The sequence below is a fragment of the Leptonychotes weddellii genome, chromosome 14, assembly GCF_054177405.1.
Source record: "Leptonychotes weddellii isolate Sample4059 chromosome 14, ASM5417740v2, whole genome shotgun sequence".
Taxonomy (NCBI): domain Eukaryota; kingdom Metazoa; phylum Chordata; class Mammalia; order Carnivora; family Phocidae; genus Leptonychotes; species Leptonychotes weddellii.
In genome coordinates, this window is record NC_138382.1 from 77,359,830 (window position 1) to 77,381,462 (window position 21,633).

The 21,633-nt window shown below is 48.5% G+C and overlaps 1 protein-coding gene across 7 annotated transcripts in view; it reads right to left on the reverse strand.

Annotated features, from left to right (window-relative positions):
- The window catches only part of TSC1 (TSC complex subunit 1), a 49,749-nt gene that overhangs the window by 5,494 nt on the left and 22,622 nt on the right, over window positions 1-21,633 (reverse strand). For 4 of the 7 annotated variants that reach the window (XM_081803856.1, XM_081803855.1, XM_081803857.1 and 1 more), the window contains 16 exons: window positions 21,215-21,369; window positions 20,767-20,840; window positions 13,628-13,803; window positions 12,600-12,715; window positions 12,179-12,290; window positions 11,746-11,867; window positions 9,853-9,922; window positions 9,279-9,383; window positions 8,462-9,020; window positions 7,435-7,478; window positions 6,656-6,822; window positions 5,629-5,811; window positions 4,653-4,763; window positions 3,782-3,904; window positions 401-588; window positions 155-316 (listed from right to left, as the gene is read on the reverse strand). In XM_081803856.1, the coding sequence (XP_081659982.1) occupies window positions 155-316; window positions 401-588; window positions 3,782-3,904; window positions 4,653-4,763; window positions 5,629-5,811; window positions 6,656-6,822; window positions 7,435-7,478; window positions 8,462-9,020; window positions 9,279-9,383; window positions 9,853-9,922; window positions 11,746-11,867; window positions 12,179-12,290; window positions 12,600-12,715; window positions 13,628-13,803; window positions 20,767-20,840; window positions 21,215-21,369 (2,467 nt within the window). The remainder of the gene's footprint in view (window positions 1-154; window positions 317-400; window positions 589-3,781; window positions 3,905-4,652; window positions 4,764-5,628; window positions 5,812-6,655; window positions 6,823-7,434; window positions 7,479-8,461; window positions 9,021-9,278; window positions 9,384-9,852; window positions 9,923-11,745; window positions 11,868-12,178; window positions 12,291-12,599; window positions 12,716-13,627; window positions 13,804-20,766; window positions 20,841-21,214; window positions 21,370-21,633) is intronic. The other 3 variants (XM_081803861.1, XM_081803859.1, XM_081803858.1) reach the window with 3 other exon arrangements.

The window sequence follows — 21,633 nt, forward strand, 5'->3', positions numbered from 1 at the left end:
TCCCGCGATCTGGGGCCAAGGACAGGGATGCAGAGAGACACCCGGGCGGCCCCGCCTAAGCCAGCGGAGACGGTTTCTCACGCCCCGAGACGCGGGCCCTATTCTGCTGCTGGCGGCTCGGGGACAAGGCTGCAGCTCCCGCCTCTGTTCCTACCTTTCTTCTGCCGCTTCAGCTGCCTCTGCTTTTTCTTCTTCAAGTTTCTTCAGGAGGCCGTCCTTCTCCAATCTGCCATATAAATCTAAGATCTCCAACTCAAACACTTGGGTGATCCTTTTCTGAGCCTCATACCTGCTCTCTGCAGCCTGCAGCTGTCCTCTGAAACACAGACCACCCAGAATATAGGAAGCCCCACTGACAAAAAAACCCATCACTGCAGAAACCCGTGCCCACCAGAGTTACCTTGCCTGGACTTTGACATCCTCTAAATATTTCTTCTGCTCCAAAAGAAGGTGGTCTTTCTTGGCCAGGTGAGATTCCAGTTCCAAAATCCGTTTCTGGGAGGTATCGAGCCTCTGATTCTGCTGGAGAACGTGGCTTCTGTTTTTTTCTAGTTCTTTCCGACACGCAGCTTTCATCATTTCTACCTCCTACAAGAGGGGCCGGAGTTAGTCCCTGAGAAAACGAGTGTGCTACCTCTGTTGTGCGAAAGCAAGGCACTAAGCACTGAGAAGGCGCTCTGGGGCACTGCTGCTGGGAATCGGAATTCGTACAACTTTCTGCAAAGTAAGCTGGCAACAAGTATTAATCTAGTAACCCCTCCTTGAAATCTGCCCCTGAGGAAGTCATTTGAAACACGACTAGACATTTTGGCACAAAAATGATCATTGTATCATGTTTAGAAGAGCAAAAAACTGGAAGCATTGTTAAGTCTAATGCCAGGAGAACAGTTAAGTGAGTTAAAATACATTTTATATATACAAGTTTCTAGTAAACCTACAGTTTATGTATCAGTAAAAAGATAGAAAAGCAGACTTTATATAAAACCATGTGAACAGTAGGATCAACTATGTAAACAGTGACATTCACAAACACCAAACGAAACTATACCAATATTCAGTTATTTCAACATAGTGGTGTCTTAGGTGATTTGTTTTCTTTTAGACTCTTCTCCCCTCACACCGACTAAGGGAAAGCTAGCAGGCGCAGCGCAGTGGGCCGGGCTTGCTCGGGCAACGCTGCCTGCGTGGATCAGGCACCCCGAAGCCCGCAGACCATGCCAGGCAGACAGCCTGCCCGCCCAAAGACTGAGCCAGCTGGACACCCAGAGCACGTGTGCACCCGTGCTCAGAGGAGACACGGAAACAACACTCTTCTAACAAGCGTGTGTTACATTTGTATCGTGTGTTTTCACTGTGGTAAGGTATACGTAACATAAAACTTAGCGTAGGTTTGTTGTTGTTTTTAAAGATAACAAACCCTCCGCTCCTGCACACTCTCTTTCAACTAAATAAATAAAATCTTAAAAAAAAAAGAATAGAAAACAAACCGTAAAAAGCAAGGAGATGAGCTTCCATGGAGGTGTCCCTGCCTCGAAGATGACCAGTGAATGCTTTCCTGGTGTGGAACTCCAGAGATTTAAGCTCAGAACTGGGCACTAGATCATGTGGCCATTGTAGCTGTGCCCAAGGGCTCCAGACTTCAGCACAGGTGAGGTGAACAAATCGGGCCTTTGTCATCAATGATAGGAGCTCTTTATGGAGACTCAAAGCAGCTACCGAACTAGGAACATCCACGCGCCTCCACGAACTTTCATAACCACTGCCGGAGGCGCTACAGCCAACACCTACCAGCCGTGCCCAACCCGATTCTTAGATACCACCCTGCCTCCCCCACTTGACTGAACGAGAGGAAGCCTGACTCCAGGTCCAAGGGCAAATCCTGACAGGTTCAAGGCAATGACTGAGCTAGGGATGGGCACAAGATACAATCTTGGCCAACAGCAAGGGTGGGAAGTCTGGGGGAGGGTTCCTGGCAAGGTTTCCTCACTGAGAGAGACCCGCAGGAAGGAACCTCTCCTCTTCCAGAGGAAATCATGGTGTCTGTCTACCTGTGACCGCTGTTCCTGCGGCACACACCTTGCAACCATCGGCACAGCTAGCTGGAGGACACGGTTGCCAGAAAAGGTCAGGTGGTAGAGAAGAGTGGAAAAAACTGGGTGTTTTGTTTTTGTTTTTGTTTTTTAAGTAATCTCTCTGCCCCACATGGGTTCGAACTCACAACCCTGAGATCAAGAGTCACATGCTCCTTCCTGTCCGTACTCTTGATCTGAGTTGTGAGCTCAAGCCCCACGTGGGGTATAGAGATCACCTAAATAAATAAATTAATTAATTTAAAAAACTTTAAAATATTAAAAAATTTCTTTTTTTTTTTTTTAAAGATTTACTTGAGAGAGAGAGAGAGAGCATGAGAGGGGGGAAAGCCAGAGGGAGAAGCAGACTCCCTGCTGAGCAGGGAGCCCGATATGGGACTCGATCCTGGAACTCCAGGATCATGACCTGAGCCGAAGGCAGTCGCTTAACCGACTGAGCCACCCAGGCGCCCAATATTAAAAAATTTCTAAATAAAGAGGGGCATGCTCTACGGACTGAGCCAGTAAGGTGCCTCAGAACTGGGCTCTTGGATGCTGTCCCTAAACTGCTGACTTGGCCAACCTGGAACTCACCTACTTTGGGACTTCTTGTCAAGTGAGATAACAAAACTTCTTATTGTTAAGCCGGCTTAGTGGCTTTGTTGTTCCTGCTTACAGCCATAGGCATCCTAACTGCTACAAGTCAGGGTCATCACGTCCATTCAGGGACCGTGAAACAGGGCCCAGAGAGGTCAGGTGGCTCCAAGAGGCCCTGGGAGTCCAAGTGTTCCAGCTGAAGAGGCCGGCCCAGCTGACTTCTCTCAGGAGACGTGAGGAATGCGTTTCAGTCAGCATTTTCAGAGGTTCTCCCATCTCTTCGGCCTGTTTTCCCCTCATTCTTTTCCACACCCATTAAACCTCCAAAATGAGTGCTAGCTGGTTTCTAGAAAGTTCCACATTTAACATCCTTCTAAAGGCAGTCTCAATCTGAGAGCTAAGAGGAGCTGAGAAATAAGGAGTAACTCTATTATGAAAATTACATCTCTCTACTTTTAAGACTACTTTCTACATTTGGCCAAAAAAGCTTTACAAAGCACAAGCCCAAGAAATCCTAAAAAGAAAGCCTGTGTGTGATGGAGAAGTTAGTGACAGGAAGCATCTGAGCATTTACTATTAAAATTCCATTCCAACTCATTCCCAACTCATTCACTAACATTACCCGAGGCTATTTATAAAATGACATAAAACTTCTGCCTCAACACCACTGGTGAGACACTAATTAGTGTAAGATCATCCCCATGCTGGCCTTGTTGCCAGGACTGAACCACCATCTGCTGAAATTAAATTCAACATTAAACGGAAGAAAAAATATGTATCCTAGTATATACCCACAGTCCTGAGAGTTATGTTCAACAGAACTGGCTCCCTATCCTTTTTTTGTTTCTCTCTCTGTCTCTCTCTCGCAGCAGGCACCGGTAAGAGAAGACTAACCCTTTATCAGCTACTCTGTACCAATTACCATGAGGTGCTTTCACTTACCCCGACTTCATTTCAAAGCAAGCCAACTAGGGGAAACAAGCCTGTGCGACGGCTGAAGAGTGCTCATCCACCAGGCCGCATCTCGGGCAACATTCCATGCGGCGTGCCAGGCACGCTGCCTGCGTCCTACGGGCTCCCCGCCCCGGGGTGTCGCTCCCTGAGCCCCCACATACCTTTGTGGTGTCTGAGTGCTTGCTCTGCAGTTGTTCCAAATACAACTCGTTGACCTCTCCAAGGACCAAGAGCTGCCGGTTCAAGAACTCCATCTGCTGCTGGACCGACTCACTGTTTGAGAGCTAACCAAAACACAGGGCGGGCAAAGTGAGGGCCCCCGTAGCCCACATCTGGCAGATGGGCGTACACAGGGGCCCGCTAGCAACTCCGGGTTCCAGTGCTAGGGGACAATAAACTCCCACGGTTTCAAATCCCCTAACACAATGGCTGGTGGGGAGGAAGGCGTCCAAAGGCAATGACAACGGACAGAAATGCACTTCAAAACGGTGCTGTGCAAAAGGAAAGCAGCGGAGATTCGCTACATCAAAGTGGCCACCCCCAGAACGCCTGCAGAGGACGGGCGTGTGTGAGCATCACTGCGGGGATACAAGGTCCAGGGTTAAAGCCCAGGAAAACGCACTTGTTCGTAAGTGAGCTGTACAGAGTGCGGTGAATCCTAAAAAGGGAGGGATCCTAGATCAGGAGCTTTGTGTGAACAAACTTCCCATGTTTATGTAAATGAGGATTTAAGAAAGAGTTCCCTGGGTGTACCCAAGACCCGGGTGCAGGCCGGGTAGTTCTCCACTGAGGAATCTGTCCTGTGCATTGTGGAGTGGGTAGCAGCACCCAGGCCCCCGCCCACTTGATGTCAGCAGCACCAAAACTGCCTCCACGCATTGCCCCTTGTCCCCTGGGGGGTGGAGCAGGGATGCCACCTCGCTCCGGGTTGGGAACCCCAGCTGGAGGCACACAGGTAACGCACTCGCCCCGTCTGATGGAAGAATGTCAGCAAGAGATGTGAGAAGAGGCCCGGCCTGCTCTGTTTCTTACCTTCTGGGACACCTGACTGAGCAGCAGCTCAGTGTGGCACACTTTGCTGTTGGCCTTCTTCAATTCCAGACGCAGCTCTGCGATCATGTTCCTGCAGTCCTCCAGCTTCGTCTGCACAAGGAGACATGCCGGGAAGTTACTCAGCAGCCCCCACCAGGCCGCCAGGCCGTCGGCCCACGGACAAGTGGGGAAGCCCAGCTTCTCAGCTGCTCTACTATATTCTTGGGCCACTGGGATTTAGCTTCTTAGTTTTAAAAATTAAGTTAACAACTGATTTCTGAGTTCCTGATTTGTTTAGCAAAAGAACAAGAAGATCCTAGATGGGCTGCCCCAAACTGTGCACCGAAGAGCCCTGGGGCCACACAGCCAACTCACAGGGGTGCCACGGGGAGATGTTAAGTTTTTGAGGGAAACACAGTGACACCTGTCGGTCGTCACGTGAACTGCGAACTGGAGACAGTTTAGAGTGAGTAGCGGACGTGCTCGAGCGTGTGGATAATGTCGTTCTGCAAAGCAGGGTTCGGGTGTTTGCTGGGATACAAATCACCATGTGAATACCAGTATGAAACGGCAAAAGAGGGTGTCAGTGTCCAATGTGACTCCAAGGTCTGAGCTTCTATGTGGTGCCCAACAGGGACACACACGGCACTGGTAATTTATTGTGGTCGTTTAAAAACAAAATCTAAAAAAAACTTGAATTTAGGTGTATTGTTTTCAAGCAGCTGTTGAGTCGTCGGGTGTATACGAAGTGTTTAGATCTGCTGAATGAGCACAACCATCAGGTGTTTTCTTCCCCGCCAGGGAAGTGACCGAAACGCCATGGGAGCTACACACAACCCGAGAGAGCTGGGGAACCTCTGCCCTAAATGCGTCTATGTGCCGCCGCGTCAGAGAAAAGCCCTTCGTGTCCGTCGGGCCGAGCGAGGCGCTTTCGTGCCCTCTCCCGGCTGCCTGGGCCTGGCGCCACCGCCCGTACCTGCAGCTCCTGGCTCTGGTTGTAGAACTCCTCCCGGTCGTGCTGCAGCTGTCGGATCTGGCTGTGGAGCTGGGTCACCATCGTGTCTCGCTGCTCCTGCAGCTGGCTGCACCGGGCCTGCTCCTTCTGCACGCTAACCTTCCAGATCTGGATGTCCTTCTCTTGTAACTTCAACTGGTCTTTCTAGCAGAGACCAAAGACGTGATCATTTTAGCTGCCTTCCAAGGCGGGCGGCGAGGCTCCAGTGTCACCCAGGCCGACAGCCACACGCCGCCCTGAAGCCGTAACCACAGGTGCCGCATCCGTCAGCTCACGACTGTCCAGCCTGACTGGCGGGCAAGGGTTACCAATTTCACAGCAGCACGTGGGTCGTAAGCTGCTAGAACTCTCCTCAGGCGCCAATTACTCCCAACACCTTCCCAAGTCCCAACCACCAGCACTGGCGTAAGACCTCTAATAAACGGTACGCATCCAGGTCACTAAAAATGAGGAACATTTACTGGCTGCCTACCCAGGCGCTGAGCAAGTGGTCCCACGACCTCTTTGGACACCATGGTTAGAAAGTGGGTGCTGCTATTACACTAGTCCTGTTTCACAGAGTGGGTAACAGGCTGCAAGAGGCTAAGTCACTTTCGTAAGGTGAGAAGCGGCAGAGCCAAGGTTCAGCCTCCAGGTCTGACTGGCTTCTCCACGGTGCTACAAGATTTTTGCCATAAAACAACTTTAGGAGAGCTGGTTTCGTATTTGGAGAAACAAAATAATGCCTCTGACTCTGATCATCATGGGCAATTACAAACACACACAAAAATCACTTGTCCCACAGCTTCCAAGGGCGGCAAGGCCATTCGGAGACCCAGCCAGTCCCGTCACCCGCAGAGACCAAGCGACCACCCCGAGCCACAGCGGGGAGCAGAGCTAGGACTGAAAACCTGGGCCCCGGCTCAGTGGCCGCTCTTTACCAACAATCATGCTGACACCAAACAACAAACACCGAAACGCAGCCTCCTGCAGCCCCCGTGACGCTCACCATAGCAGCGTTGTGTTCCTCCAGCGCCGCCGCCCGGATCACCTTGCGGAGGAGCCGCCTGTTCCGGAGAGCATGCTGCTGCCTCTTAAAACGCTCATAGAGTAACTGGTTGTGCAGTAAAAGCAACTGGTTACGGAGGGTGCGGATCTCATCTGAGGGAGGAGAGCCTGATTTTAAAGCAGAGGGAGGGTGGCAGAGATGCCTTTTACAGATGGTTCCGTCAAGACCCTCCCACGGTTAGCCAGCCTAAGAAACACAATTCTCTCAGAAACAAGCCACCACTCCTTTTGCAAATGGTCACCTGGGTCTCAGCAACGGTCATGTATCAGGAGAGGGGAAAGAGGACTGACTACCTAGCTCCCCTTTAAAGAAACACAAAAGGCTAGAACATAGGAGGACTCCTGAGAGCTTCACAGACTTTTCCCACAGACCCAAACCATACGCACAGTTAGTTACGGCTCCTCTCTTCCCTCCCATGCTGTGTCCTCCCCCAGGCACAGCCCCAGCCACTGACCTCGTGGGGTCTTTTCTAGGAAAGCCTGGCACGAGTTCAGTGCTTTCTGCATTTTCAGCCTCGGGCACCTGCTATACATCACTTTTCAAAAGTAGAAAATCCTGGCTTTGCAACATTTGAGATATTAGGGCCCAAGCAGACTCTGGCTAGAGCAGCAGCAAAGGGGGGACCTGTTCCTACAGGGCACGCCTCCTTCGAGGACAGAAAAGATGACAAGCACGCAGGATCCACATGGGCTGGTCTGGAGCACAAGTAACAACTTTACCTCCAAAGTGGGTCCAGTCGACAGACTTGCTGGGTAAAGACAACCTAGGAAGAAAGGTTTGGGGGAACAAAGTTACCAAGCTTGCCTGCACAACCTTCCCTGGAGTGTGCGTTGCCGCAAGGCCAGATCACTTCCTTGCAGTCAAAAGCAGCAACAGCGTAAGAAAGTTTCAATCCCCAGGTCCACGGGGAGTTAGAGGAGGCGACGCGCATGGGACGGAGGGCCGGCGCCCCCTCCGAGCATGACCAAGTCTTCAGGGTGCGGATGCCCTCCCTCGGAGCTCGCGCCGGGGCCGATCTTTGCTCGGCTCACCAAGGCGACGGAGTGATCAACAGACTGCCAGCTATTCTCAACCCTCTGCACCAAAATACATGGGGGGTAGCCAAGCTTAAGGAAAAAGTAGGTAATATACCTGAGCCTGTTACACCAAATCTCATTCAAAGAGAGTAATCTCTGTCAAATTCCACCTGAGGTTATTACGTTGAAGAAAAATTAAAACCAAGGCCTTGTTGAGCAAGAGCCGAGGATTCAAACTCAGGAACTGGTGATCCCCTCGCCCCCCTCCTAGAGAACCGGTGAAAAGGGCAGGAACAGCAGCTCAGACAGGCCTCTCAGAGGCAAGCCTGCATGCAAGTGCAGGCGTGGAGGGTGGGCAGGCCCCCCGGATTGCCCTGAAACGCCGCTGACTTTACTTTCCATCTGATGAGCCACGTTACCTAAACAGAAAAAACAAACCTGTAGCTGGAGAAGGACACACCGGGACAGAGACGCCTAGGTCCCCTGAGTACCAGAGCCTCACCCTCACGATCTTGGGGCACAGGTGAGCGCGCCCGAGCGCCCTGGCAGGACAGCGCCGGGGACTGGCGGCCCAGCGCAGACATGGCACAGCCCCGCATGCGTGCAAAGGTAACGACTGGAAGGACAGAGGGAAGCCAGCCGCCCTCTTGAGTGGAGAACGAGTCCCCTGCACTTGCTGGACTTCACACTGAGGGAATGCCGAGGGAAGAGACGCGTGGCAGGGCCTTACTTGTTCAGCTCCTTGCTGTGTGCATCCGCTCCCTGCTGGATCAGTCTATCCAGGACTTCCGCGGGGGAGGTCGAGGGCGGATAGTCTTCTTCTGCATTTCCTTTTGCTTTCTTTAACAGTTCCTTGGTCTTCTTGCTGACAAAATGATGGGCGGTCTTTGGCAATGCCACCTCAAAAAGATGATCGTAAGGGGGAGGCTGCCCACTTCCATACCCCACTCCCCTCTGAGGTGGAATTTTACAAGGGCTGGGAGTGAGGATGTTGGTCTCCAGCGAAGTCTGGCGCTCCCTGTTCCCAGCAGGGCTTTCGTCGGCGCCTCCACAGGGCGGGTCTATGGGAGTAAAGGCTTGCTTTGGTGTGTCAGGCCCAAGCTTGTCCAGGGAGGAGTTTAAAGGCTCAGGGTTCACACTGGCACCCTGAGCACCAGAGGTGGCCGCATGGTTCTTGCGAGGACAGCCCGGGAGACTGTCCCGGTAGAAGGGAGAGTCAAAGCCTCCTCGAGGAACCAGGGGCTCGGTGTCGGCCGTCGTGATCTCGGAGAGTTCTTTAGATATCGCCGCTGAGAGGAGGGAGGGAGACAAGAGACACCACTGTAAACAGGCCATCTGGGTAAGGCCAGGCCGTGCACGGCTGTGTGCTGCCAAGGGCCACCCCTTTCCCTGCACAGGACCCAGAATAAAACTCCCACCTCCTTCCCCCAAGAGGAGAAAAACCAAGCAAGCCTGGGAGTGTTGACCCTAAATTCTGGTTTTAGGACACAACGAGAGCTTTTCCATCTCGTAGCAATCTCGTACAAGCCCAGAATCCCACACACTACCTTCTTCTTTAGCTTTCTCAACGCTATCTTCTTCGGAGGCCAGGTCCCCTAAAAATCCTGGAAGGTCACTTAGAGTGACAGAACCTTTGCTGCCAGGTAGCTCTTCTAAAGAGAAACAAAGACAATTCAAGTCAAAGAACTACACGGGTAACCCCCACAACTGTGAAACCGCTCGCCCTGCGGTAGATGGCATCCATAACGATTCTTCCTGCCGAGTGAAGGGAGGAGGCTAGAAACGGCTCTCCCCTGGAGCAACCCCAGAAAGCGAGGCTACCACAAGGAGTCTAAGCAAAGGGACCAAAAAACATAATCCCACAAAAAATAAAATCCTCCATTCTTAACATCTCAGAGATCAGATAAACACCACAGTCTGACCGGCTCAAAGCACAGGTAACAGGTACTTCACTGCAATAGCTTAAAAGCTTTTTTTGATATTATTAGGTTGGTTTTTAGAATTAATGACGCCTCATTATATCTGGGCTTCATCGTTTTGTGGTGGTCCTGAATTTTCTTGTTTGCACACATAACCCAAGAGGAGACAAGCAAGGTAGCTAGGGTTACCCAGAGACTTTACCTAATCCTCTGTCGTTCGGGAGATGGGGCTGTCTGTGTAGACATGGCTTTGCTGAATCTGTTTTCTCTTCCTGAAAAGATAGTACCATTTACGTCACAAAGCAGAAAATTGTGTACGTGTTCTCTTGTGTAAGAGACATATCCTAAAAATCTAAAACTTTAACACATTATAAAGGAGTTTAAAGTTTAGCTCAGTGGTTCTCAAACTGTTTGGTCTCAGGGTGCCTTCATAGTCTTAAAAACCGGGAGTCCCATGAGCTTTTATTTATGTGGTTCTAACTACTGATAGTTACCACGTTAGAAATCAAAACAAACATTTTAAAAATATTTACCAATTTACTTAAAAATAACAAACCCATTATACGTAAACATAAATGATATATATATTCTTATGAAAAATAACTACAGTTTCCAAGACAATAAAAACAAATTTAGTGGGGCGCCACCCAGGCTTGTCCTCCCTGGATAAGCGACTGCCTTCGGCTCAGGTCATGATCCTGGAGTCCTGGGATCGAGTCCCGCATCGGGCTCCCTGCTCAGCAGGGAGTCTGCTTCTCCCTCTGACCCTCCCCCCTCTCATGCTCTCTCTCTCTCTCATTCTCTTTCTCAAATAAATAAATAAAATCTTTAAAAACAAAACGAAACAAATTTAGTGAGAAGAGTGGTCTACATGTGTGCAAGCTCTTCCGTGTCTGGCTTAATGGAAGAACGCTGGATGCTCGGCTCTGCTTCTGCACTCAGTCGGTTGCAATATGTTATTTTGGCTAAAGTATATGAAGGAACTTCTGAGCCCCAGTGTCAAGTAGTTTAAAAAAGACTTAATCTCTGATGACTTGACAAGATGTCATTTCTTAGAGGTTACAATGTGGAATCTGAAACCAGGACATTTCACCTTTCATGCTGTGTTCAAGGCCGCTGGTGTACCCTGTGCTCTGAATGCACTTTTTACCTACGGCGGCTCTGGGACATCACACACTGGACATTTAGAAGATCCTGGCTCGCCACGTTGGGCAGGGCTTCCCAGGGTGGAAATATTCACCACATGACATCAAAAACTCGATTATTCACCAAGCTCCCCAGGACTTTTCAACCTCTTCATAAAGTCTCGGGGACACTATCAAGCTCACAGTGATGGAGATTGGGTTTTTCATATTCTAATTTCACCTGAAACCTGAATTTTACCACCAGCAGCAAAGATGGTCCATTGTTTGTTTTGAAGTGACAGCTGGTCATGTAAGCAGTAGCCTGCCCCATACCCGGGTCTAAATAAGCATCATTTGTCAGTCAGTTGTTCCTTCACATCAAACTGGCGCTCCCCGAAAAATGCAGCTGGTCTAGCAATCAACTCAAGTTGCGGCACAAAGGTTTGTGATGGATCCCCTATTTCAGCTCAAAGAATATTAAGCATGTATGTTCTCAAGGGTCGCGATAGAATAAAATGAATCATTTTTACTGCTTTCCACGGAACACTCTTAAGGTACCGGAGTTTTGGGCTTTTTATCTTTCGTTCTTTTAAACTGAAGACACACGTCAAGGAAGAAGGCGATGTGCACCGGGCAATTTGGTGCTGGCCCTGATTTGCACTGGGGGCCACCCCTTCTCCCCCACATTGCTCTGCACCACAAGTGCAAACGCCAGGTCAAGAGGGGAAAGAGCAGGTTAGTATTACTACGAAAGCGGTCGAGTTCCTGGGTCCCCAAAAAGGCTTGAGCCCCAGGGGTAAGCAGATAACACTCTGAGAGCTGCTGGCTAGTCTATTATCAGTTGCCCTGCTCCAAACCCATCACATCTCAGATCCAAATTCCATCTGACATAACAAGCTTCCTTCCCAAAGTGAGGCCACACGCGAGTCACTGTGCTGGGGCACAGGGAGCGCGGACACGCCTGTACATACCTTCTTGGGGGGTGTGGCTGTGGCCTGCCGGAGGGCAATGTGCACATAGTCGTCCGAGTGGCAGAGCGGGGCGGGAGGAGGAGATGTTGCTGGGGTTCCCAGAGGAGTTCCTTTTCCACCTGCTCACAGGCAAGGACAACACATACACCATCACCAAGCCTATTAAACAACTCTGAATTTTTTCAGCCTACGTGGGACAATGAAGAAAGCTGCTAGAGTGAACTTTCTAGAGAGCTTGAGCCATCTTTTTTTTGGGGGGGGCGGGGTGGTTCACTTTCTAGGTTCTAAAAACCCCAGGGTTTTGCATGAAGTGTCGAAAACAGGTTGACTACTGTAAGCAGCCCCAAACTCACTGTTGGATCTAAGAGACAGTTCCTTGTCATACACATTGGGCCCAGACCAACCAACCGAATCCCACCTCAGACATACATACCAGTTGTACCAAAGACTTTACTGTAAGGGTGTGACAGATCAGGTGGGACATTTCCAGGAGAAGTTGGAGGAGTGGTCATACCACAAACCATAGATGGGCTCCAAAGAGTAGCCTGGGAAGTTAATAAGGCATGTCAGCAATAAGAAATGAACATCAAATCATCCCCAAGGCTTATATTCATGACCAAATGGAAAAAGGTATCATATTAAAACTTTATTATGAATCAAGATGCATTTTGTAAATCTAGACTCCAAGAGAAACCCAAGTGGCAATAGTGACTAACTTCCCTAATACCATGTATCCTTAAAAATAACTCCTAAAATGAGCAGTGTAAGATTTTCCCAACCGTATGCTAAATCCCAACCCAAACAGCTTCACCAGCAAGCAGAGAAGTAAGCAGGCACGCTCTTTAACACCATACTTGTGGCGGCTCAGTCAACAGCCGTGTCGATGGGGGACTCAGAGTCTGAGGTGGCTGCCCGGGCATGTTTAACAACATCAGCCAAGAGCTGGAGTAAGGGGTCGAGGTAGCACTCCCTAAAATGAAAGGGAAAGAGCACGTGAGATTAGTGTGTGATTTTAGATTATTCTGGAAAAAAAAAATTGTGGCCCTCTAAACTGTTCGATAATGTTCATATTATCAAATTATCGATGTCAGGGAACTCTTGACATCCCAGGGACACAGTAACATTTGAATGGCTCTTTAAATGCTCTTTGGAAATAGTTCAGTAAGGTTGTTTTTTTGTTTTGTTTTTAAGATTTTATTTATTTATTTTGGGGGGGAGGGGCAGGGGGGAGGGAGAGGAAGAGGGAAAGCATCTCAAGCAGACTCCCCGCTGAATGTGGAACCCAACTCACGGCTCAATCCCAGGACCCTGAGATCACGACCTGAGCCAAAATCAAGTCAGACACTCAACTGACTGAGCCACCCGGGCTCCCCAAGTTCAGTAAGGTTTGATGTCAAGTTAAGCTTCAGAATAACTTGAAAAAGCACCACCTGGATGACACCTTTAACGGGTACTACCTACAGATAAGCCCGCCTTTTCTAGAAACCAATTCTAAATTGTCAAGACTCAAACTGTGTCAGTGAGTGCTAAGGCCAGGCGCCCCAGTGCAAGCACCTGAAACAGAGAAAGACTCTCTGATGGGGTGCTGCTGGGAAGTCGAATCCTCAAGTCCATATTCCTTTTTCTGTGTTAAAAACCCACCCCCAAGTCCGCTGGCATACTGTCAGGTAGGAGACCAAAGATGCAGGGCTCTGAATTAAACTTGAAAGAGGGATTAATCAGGAGAAACTGGAGGCAAATTCTAATTTCCAATATTTGGCAAACAGTTCCTAGGAGCGACAGTGAGCCTTATCCCAGGAAAAGAAAATAAAGATGACATAAATGAGCCATGCTTTCCAGAGACGAAGCTGGGAAGCAGGTTAAGTGCTGAGGTCACTCTTACCACAGCTATTCTGCGTGTCGACGTAAGGGCTGGCGGCCACATCGGCCACACGATGAGGAAAGCGCGCGGACACCTGCGGGGACACGGAGTCGCCGTCTTCGTACGAGGCTTCTGCGGGGTCCAGAGAGATTTTGGCACACTCTATTACAACATCATGTGTTTCTAATCTCTTCCACCTGGAAGAGGCAACGATAATTAAGAAAGGCAAGTTGGAATCCATTTACTCAAACAACCAAACCCTTAAGAATGCGAACGCAAGGCCAGGCATGGAACTAGGATTAGCAAAGGACAAGGCAGAACCCTGCCAGCCCAAGTATTAAACAGTACGGGTATATTAAGAACCAGCCATTCATTTTAGAAACCTCTACCTTCCCTATCTAAAATGGCCACATCAGGTTATCAGAAACTAACCTGAAACAAAAACGTCATCAACAAACGACTGGGCATAGTCTCAAAAGAGCACAAACTACACCAAGCAGTCACCAGGGGGACTTCTCCCTCAGAACAAAGGTAATCAAAGAACAGGGAGACCTGGAAAATGCCGGGTAGCTGAGGTGGATTTACAGTCTCCTATCAGAGCCTAGGGACTTCTGATCCATCTCTAGACCGGAAATACGGCGCAGAAAGACTCAAACCTAGAGAAAGCCCACGAGGACATTTTTTAAATCAGCCAAGGATTCCTGTCATATGATCCACAGTTCCACTTCTAAGATTTAGCCTGTGGAAATCGACATACTTGTCAAGACAGACAACAATGCTCAGCACAGCTTGTCACAGAAAAAAGAAATAACCCAAAGTCACACCAAAGGGATATATTCTATAGAAGAAAAATTGTTACACCATCATGAAAAAGCATGCTCTCAGCAGGTCACTGGTTGCCAAGTGTCAGGAAGGAGACTGACCACAAAGGACAGAGAGGAACCTTGTGGGCAATGATACATTCTTTATCATGAGTGTAACTTTTGTCAAAACTCAAAGAAACTGATGAATCTTATTGTATGTCAACTGTACCTTCCTAAGCTGATTTTAAAAATGTTTTCAAAGATTCAGTGATGTTAAGATGGTCAGGGTATGAACTTCAATGAATAAAGGATTCGAAACTACTCAGAGATATGCCCAGAGAGAGAGATGACGACACTGTGTTCAAATTAAAAGAACTGAAGTTATGGGTGATGTTCTTTTCCTTTCTAGTATTTGCCAAATGTTCTACAAAGCCCTAGTAATTAATACAGCGTGCACCTGCTCAAGTATAAACTTTTAGACAACATAATTTCGCTATCCAGGTTTCTAAGTAAGTAGGAATCCAGCAAGACTCTCATCTTCATGTTCCAAATTTCACAGAAAAACAGCCCGGCACTAAGGGCAAGCCATGGGTTTACCCCAACAAAACATCTACTCCTACATAACTGTTCTAGAAAACTCATCATTCAATCTGAGATACTGAAAATGTGATATCAAATAGAGAACAAGAGAGTCCTCAGAGCATGGGCAGCATTCCTAAGGGAAAAGCCTTTCAACATCAGCACCGCACCTCCAGTCTGCGTGGGTGCTCACTGCCCGGGGTACCTGTGTGTTAAGGGTGGTAGCCTCCCCAACTATTCTCGGCACGACCGGCAAGGGATAAAGTGAGAGCAAGGCTCAGGATGCTTATGTACACACAGGAGCATTGCTTTTATTCTTTTTTTTTTTTTTCAAAGATTTATTTATTTGAGAGAGCGAGAATGAGAGAGAGTACATGAGAGGGGGGAGGGTCAGAGGGAGAAGCAGGCTCCTGGCTGAGCAGGGAGCCCAATGCGGGACTCGATCCCGGGACTCCAGGATCATGACCTGAGCCGAAGGCAGTTGCTTAACCAACTGAGCCTGGAGCATTGCTTTTAGAGAATAAAGTGAAACTCACAATACAGTAGAAATACATTAAATGTCTGATTTATATGCATTTTTACGCTATTCATTTGATTCTTAAAAGGACTTTTCCCATTTAATGTCTCTGAAACTGGGAAGTCATATCTAATCAGGTGTGTGTTAGTTTTTGTGGTATTTTTTTTCTTTCTCAGACGTACATAAAATAGAAGTACTCCATGGCATCTTGCATTTAATGAAATATGGTAGTTTAAAAAGTCAATTAAAAGGTCCCTCCCATGCCATTCCCCTCAACCACTTTGGTAGCTGCTTCCGATCTGTTGGCTGAACTGGTACCCTGCCTGCATATTTTTAAAGAATACGCTCTACGCTCTGAATTTCCAGATACACAGATTGTACCCATCATCTACTGACTTCTATTACAGTCAGTGAGGATGCAGGCCACTTCCGTATATCCTTCTCCCTCCTCCCTGATGCTCTCAAGAGACGTGTATCATAGTTTCATTTTCTTCAAAATCAGTTTTCAATGATGATTAGGACTATGCAAATACTATGCATGACTGAGCCAGAGAGTATACTACAAGATTTCCTTTTCTGTTAGATTTAGTTTGTTGTGGAGTTTGGACTTTTGTTTCTTTTCCTCAGTCCTCTGTGTTTCTAATTCTTCCTAAACTTACCCTAACAGCTCTGAAACAATGCCTGGTATAATTTTTACATAACGATATGCAAATAAGCTACTGGAATTATCCCCCCCGCCCCCCGCTAGCTCCCTTCTCTCTCCCACTTCTGGCGAGACTGGTTTGTTCTGAGGGCTGCTGTGCAGTGTTACCCGAAGACTTCCCGTGACCATGATCCTAAGTCAGGTCCCCTTGTTTCCGGGACTCTGTCTCACCAGATTCTACTCTCATTTTGATGGAACACATGCCCCAGTAGTTAGCTGAGCAGGGGTCCATGGGAGGTAAATGTGAGTCCTTACATATTTAAAACTGTCACACTTGACAGGCAGTTTGGCTGGGTCTAGAATTCTATGTTGAAGACCTTTCTGTCTCAATTAGTTTCAGAAGCTAATACCATTCTGACTTGATCCTTACTAAGCATTTTGGTCTCTCTCTGAAAGGTTTATTCCTGGTATTTTGAGATCCACCACACTGAGACTCGGTAGCATTCTCTCACTGACAGAAGCTGGGCACCAGGTGAGACCCTTCAATCTGGAAACACGTGTCCTTCGATCCTCCCATTATTATATTTCTTTGTATTTTTCACGTTTATATTGGAGATTTTCTTCTATTATGTCTTTTACAATTTCTTCCCCCAAGAAAGTTTTCTCCCCTCTTTCTAAAGCTCTTTTTTCTTGGATGTTGGACTTCCTGTATTTTAAGTTTCTTATTTCTCTGCTCAGAATACTCATCTCTATCTTTTGATCCTGCTTTCTGAGATAGTCTTAACTTTATCTTCCAGTTCTTTTGTTGAAGTCTTGACTTCAGCTCTCACTTTTCATTTTCAAGGGTTCTTTGTCTCTGAATGTTCCCCCCATGGCACTGTGACCTCTACATGTGCTCAAATGCCCCATCTCAGTGGCTACTACAGACGCTTTCCTCCTCTCTCTGTATTATCAGTTTCTTTCTAACTCCATTTTCTCTTTATGTTGGTCTTTTTTTTTTTTTTAAGGATTTTTATTTATTTATTTATTTGACAGAGAGAGACACACAGCGAGAGAGGGAACACAAGCAGGGGTAGTGGGAGAGGGAGAAGCAGGCTTCCCGCTGAGCAGGGAGCCCGATGTGGGACTCGATCCCAGGACCCTGGGATCACGACCTGAGCCGAAGGCAGACGCTTAACGACTGAGCCACCCAGGCGCCCCCTTTTTTTTAAAAAAAAAAAAAAAAGCTTTTATTTATTTATTTGAGGGAGAGAGAGCAAGCACACAAGTGGGGCGGGGGACAGAGGGAGAAGCAGACTCTCCGCTGACAGGGAGCCCAATGTGGGGCTCGATCCCAGGACCCTGGGATCATGATCTGAGGTGAAGGCAGACACTTAACTGACTGAGCCACCCAGGCGCCCCTATGTTGGGTCTCTTGTCTTTTGTGTTAGAGCTTTCTTCAAAAGCCAGATGACCCCTGCCTACCCATGGGAAGCGAGGCTCTCTAAGCTGGCCTGGGAGACTTCCAAGTTAGTCTCACACACTGAACATATGCATCCAATTGTATAACTTCCCTAAACCCACCAAATCTACAGTATGGATTAGTTTGTTTTTAAATATAAACCTATGAGAAGGAGAAGAATGGGGGAAGACAGATCAGCACTACAGGCTCCTGAAACTAGAAAGCAGACAGGCCAGAGGCAACCTACTAGCAAATCCAAGAAAGCAGAATCCTAAGCTCCCACTGTTTCAAAGCTAAAAGTCAACCTGACTTATACTGCAGAATCCTTAAAAAGCTAAAGAATTTTTACACCTCAAGTACTTCTGGAATTGGAGATGAGCGACAGGTAGATGAGGACAGCTAGCATGGGGAAGACAGGGTGAAAACTATCTGAGGGTCGGAGTGCCAAGGTCTCCTCCCCAATTCTAGGCTCCCAGGCAGCAGAAATCTGGGCTATTCTCTGGAAAGAGTAAAACAGATTTTTGGGACTGAGCTACTCCAGAAATAGTTGAGGACATGAGTACCATTCAAACAAGGGATTTAAGTGAGCACGTACATTTTGAATGCCAAGACCACTAACCTCTCTCACCACTAGCCTCTTCCCTCCAGCAGCAGCCAGACCCTCCCCAGACTAGCGATTAGAAGACCCTTCTCTACAAAAACTTGACCAGCTCAGGAGGAACACGATACTGACATCAGGATCTCCAACAGACGTTCAGACCCATGTGCACACACCACACACACACACACACACACACACACACACACGGGAAGCTCAGAGGTGACAAGTCCCACCCCTGTGAAGAGAGCTTTTTGGTCTCCCTACCCAGACACAAGCAGATTATCAGATCTTTGCAGAAAGCCTCGAAGACTTCAAAAGAACAGCAGTCCACGGATTACATGGGGAACAAACGGCTCTCAGCATTCTCGAGGATGTGAGAGGTTGCACCCATGAAACCCCAAACAAGCTGCTACGAAGAGGAGCATTCAGAGACTTATAAAAAACTCTTAGATGCTAAGAACATGGCACTAGGAGGGAAACTTACAACAGGATTAAAAACTAAAGATGAGGAGATCTTCAGAAAAAACAAAAGAGTAGAGAGAAAAAACAGGAGAGCAAAGAAAAGCAGAGGACACTCTAGGAGGCCCCAATCTACATACCAGTAGTTCCAGAAAGACAGACAGACACAATGGAAGGAAGGAAATCAAACACGAGATAAAGAAAATTTCCTAGAGCCTGAAGATAAGAGTTTCCAGATTAAAGAAGGAGAACAGATTCTGACTAGGCAATGTCGGAGGATGAGGAGAATGAAGAGAGGGCTCTACAGGCTCCCGCAGAGGAAAACAGGGCAAACACAGACATGAGAAATGAGAAGAGCTTTGGATTTCAACAGCAACACTGGCAGCAAGATGCGATGGCACAATGTCTTCAGGCTGCAGAATGAGGGCGACCAGAAGTCTGTACCCAGCCACATAACCGCTTCCTTTCTCTGAGAGCTACTAGAGGGTACACTCCACAAAAACAAGAGCAAACCCAGAAAAGAGACAGGAGACACAGGGAACGGGAGGTCCTGCACAGGAGAGACGCAGAGAACCACCGTGCACGAGGCATGGATCCGACAGGCAGGCCAAGAGACAGGCATGTGGCAGGCTGTCACCCTCGTCCCCGCTGCCACCGCACTATCTTCTTAACGGAGGGATGCAGTGTGCAGGTGACCCCAGCCCAGATAGGTTGTCTGTGCTTAGTCTGTCCTGAGTAAGCACTGATGAAGGCCCCACTCTCCCTTCTCTGCCTGGATCAGCCCCACAGATGGACGCTGCTCTGACCTGCTCCTAGAAGTGGGCCACCATGAGCTGAGAAGCAGCAAACGAGCAGTCTTTGTCCTCTGCCACATTTCGGCAGCACATCCAGAAGCCGGCCTCGTTACAGGCCCTGTGAGATGCTCTGACTAGGGTGAGCATTCTGTGTCTCAGGTCTTACTCGTGAATGACCTTGCCCACTGACATCCCCCCACCCCTGGGGCTCCTGTAAACTCTCAATGAAGGGAAGCCGGACGAAGACGCAAACACTGGGCTCTTCCCCTCGCCTCCTGAGGACCTTCATCTAATAGTGATAGGACTGCCCTTTCCTTAGCCTGGCTTGGCTTCCCAGTTAGCTTTCCAAAGCACAACGATACACATGGTAAAACTCTACAAAAAAGAAAGAACGATTAACATAAAAGCAAGAACGGGAGTTTCTCTGAAGTGGGACAGGAACAGGGAGAAAGATGTGTAGCAAAGTTCCAGCTGAGAAGGTGGACGGCGGCTGTGTGCCGAGGTACTCGTGTGATGTTATTACGCTTTACAGGCATAATTCGTATACCTCTCCACATACCATCTCTCTCACACGAAGGTGTTTTGAGCCAACTGAGGCTCTGCATGACAGAGCGAGGGCTTGTCAGGTGAGATCAGGCATGAACCAGCTTTTTCAGTGGGAGATCCCTAAATGTCAGTTATCTGTGGACAGGTTTCCCCAAAAAGGGTTCAATCCTCAGCCAGGGGGAGCATCGGCCTAGCTGCCAGCCAGGGAAGGTGGAGGAGGGAGCTGAGCTTCTCCCAGCTCCGTGCAGAGAACTTCATTCCCTTCTTAGCTCCACCCGCCCCACACCTGACATCCTCGAATAGGAAGCCTGGCAGGTGCACTTCCTCCAGAGAATAAACCTAGAGACTACTCAGGGTCCCCTGGAGGCCAGCCGGCCATTGCCTGGCTACCTGCAGGGGGAGGCTCCCCACTCGACACCCACACTTCCCACAACCCACTTGTTTTCAACTACGTGCTGCTCAGCCTGCCTCGTGCGATCACCGGTACCCCCAATCGCCGGTACCCCCGAGCTGGACGCCTTCCTGGGGCTCTGCGGGGCCGGTGTCTGCATGGCAACCGCCTCCGCTCCCCTGGAGGAATGGTTAATTCTCTGTCTGTGAGGAGTATGTTTCAGACTCGAACCAAGTTCTAGCTGTACAAGTCCTTCGAAACAGAGTGATTCTATAAGTAGAAGAACCTGTATTCCCAAATAATACCCCAGGAGGGACATCGCCTACAGCACATGAATCTGTCAAGTGACGCTGTAAAATTCTGAGTCGCTAGCTTCATTTCTATACCTTCGAGGGTCCAGTTCGTGGTCCTTGGATCCAGTCACTAATTCCGGGTGAATTCGCACGTGCTCCATCATTGGCTAGAAGAGTTCGGGTTGACAAATTACAAAAGGCTTAATTTCTATGGTATCTGCCCACAATGGAATATTACTTGACAATAAAAAGGAATGGAGTCCTGACATCTGCTACACAGCATGGATGACCCCTGAAACATTCCACCAAGTGAAAGAAATCAGTCCCCAAAGACCACATACTGTATGATCCCAGGTCTGTGAAACGCTCACCAGGAGAGGCAAGTCTACAAAGGCAGAAAGGAGATCAGTGGCTGCCTAGGGCTGGGGCTATGGGGAGAGCTGAATTGCTTTTCAAAATCTGTCTCCCGCTGAATACACGGGTCCCAACCACAGCCTGTGCGCACAGTATGCAGGCTCTCAAATGAGCCGTCTTCACTCACCCTGACCACTTCTTCAAAAGTGTCCAAGTTCTCCTTCATACTGTAGTGAGAGCGTAGAAAGGAGACAAAGTTGCAAGGGTACATTCCGTAGAGGCGATGAAAGAGAGCATAAACACTGGCATGGAGATGGACAAGATAGATTTCTGTCACGTGGCCTAAAACAGGAAATCATGGACAGGAGACTCAGCCAGACACAAGATGACTTGTGCAAAGCAAACGTGAGCACATGGCCACCAGCATGACCTGCGGTCGACTGCTCCCACCTCACTCCACAGATAGCAAGAGTGTTTTTCTAAAATGCAAATCTTAACACACAAAACACCCCTATTTAAAATCCATCAGTGGCTCCCTACAGCCTTGGGATAAACTCCAATATACTTAGAATGACCCATAAAGGCCCCTACAGATCCAATGCTACT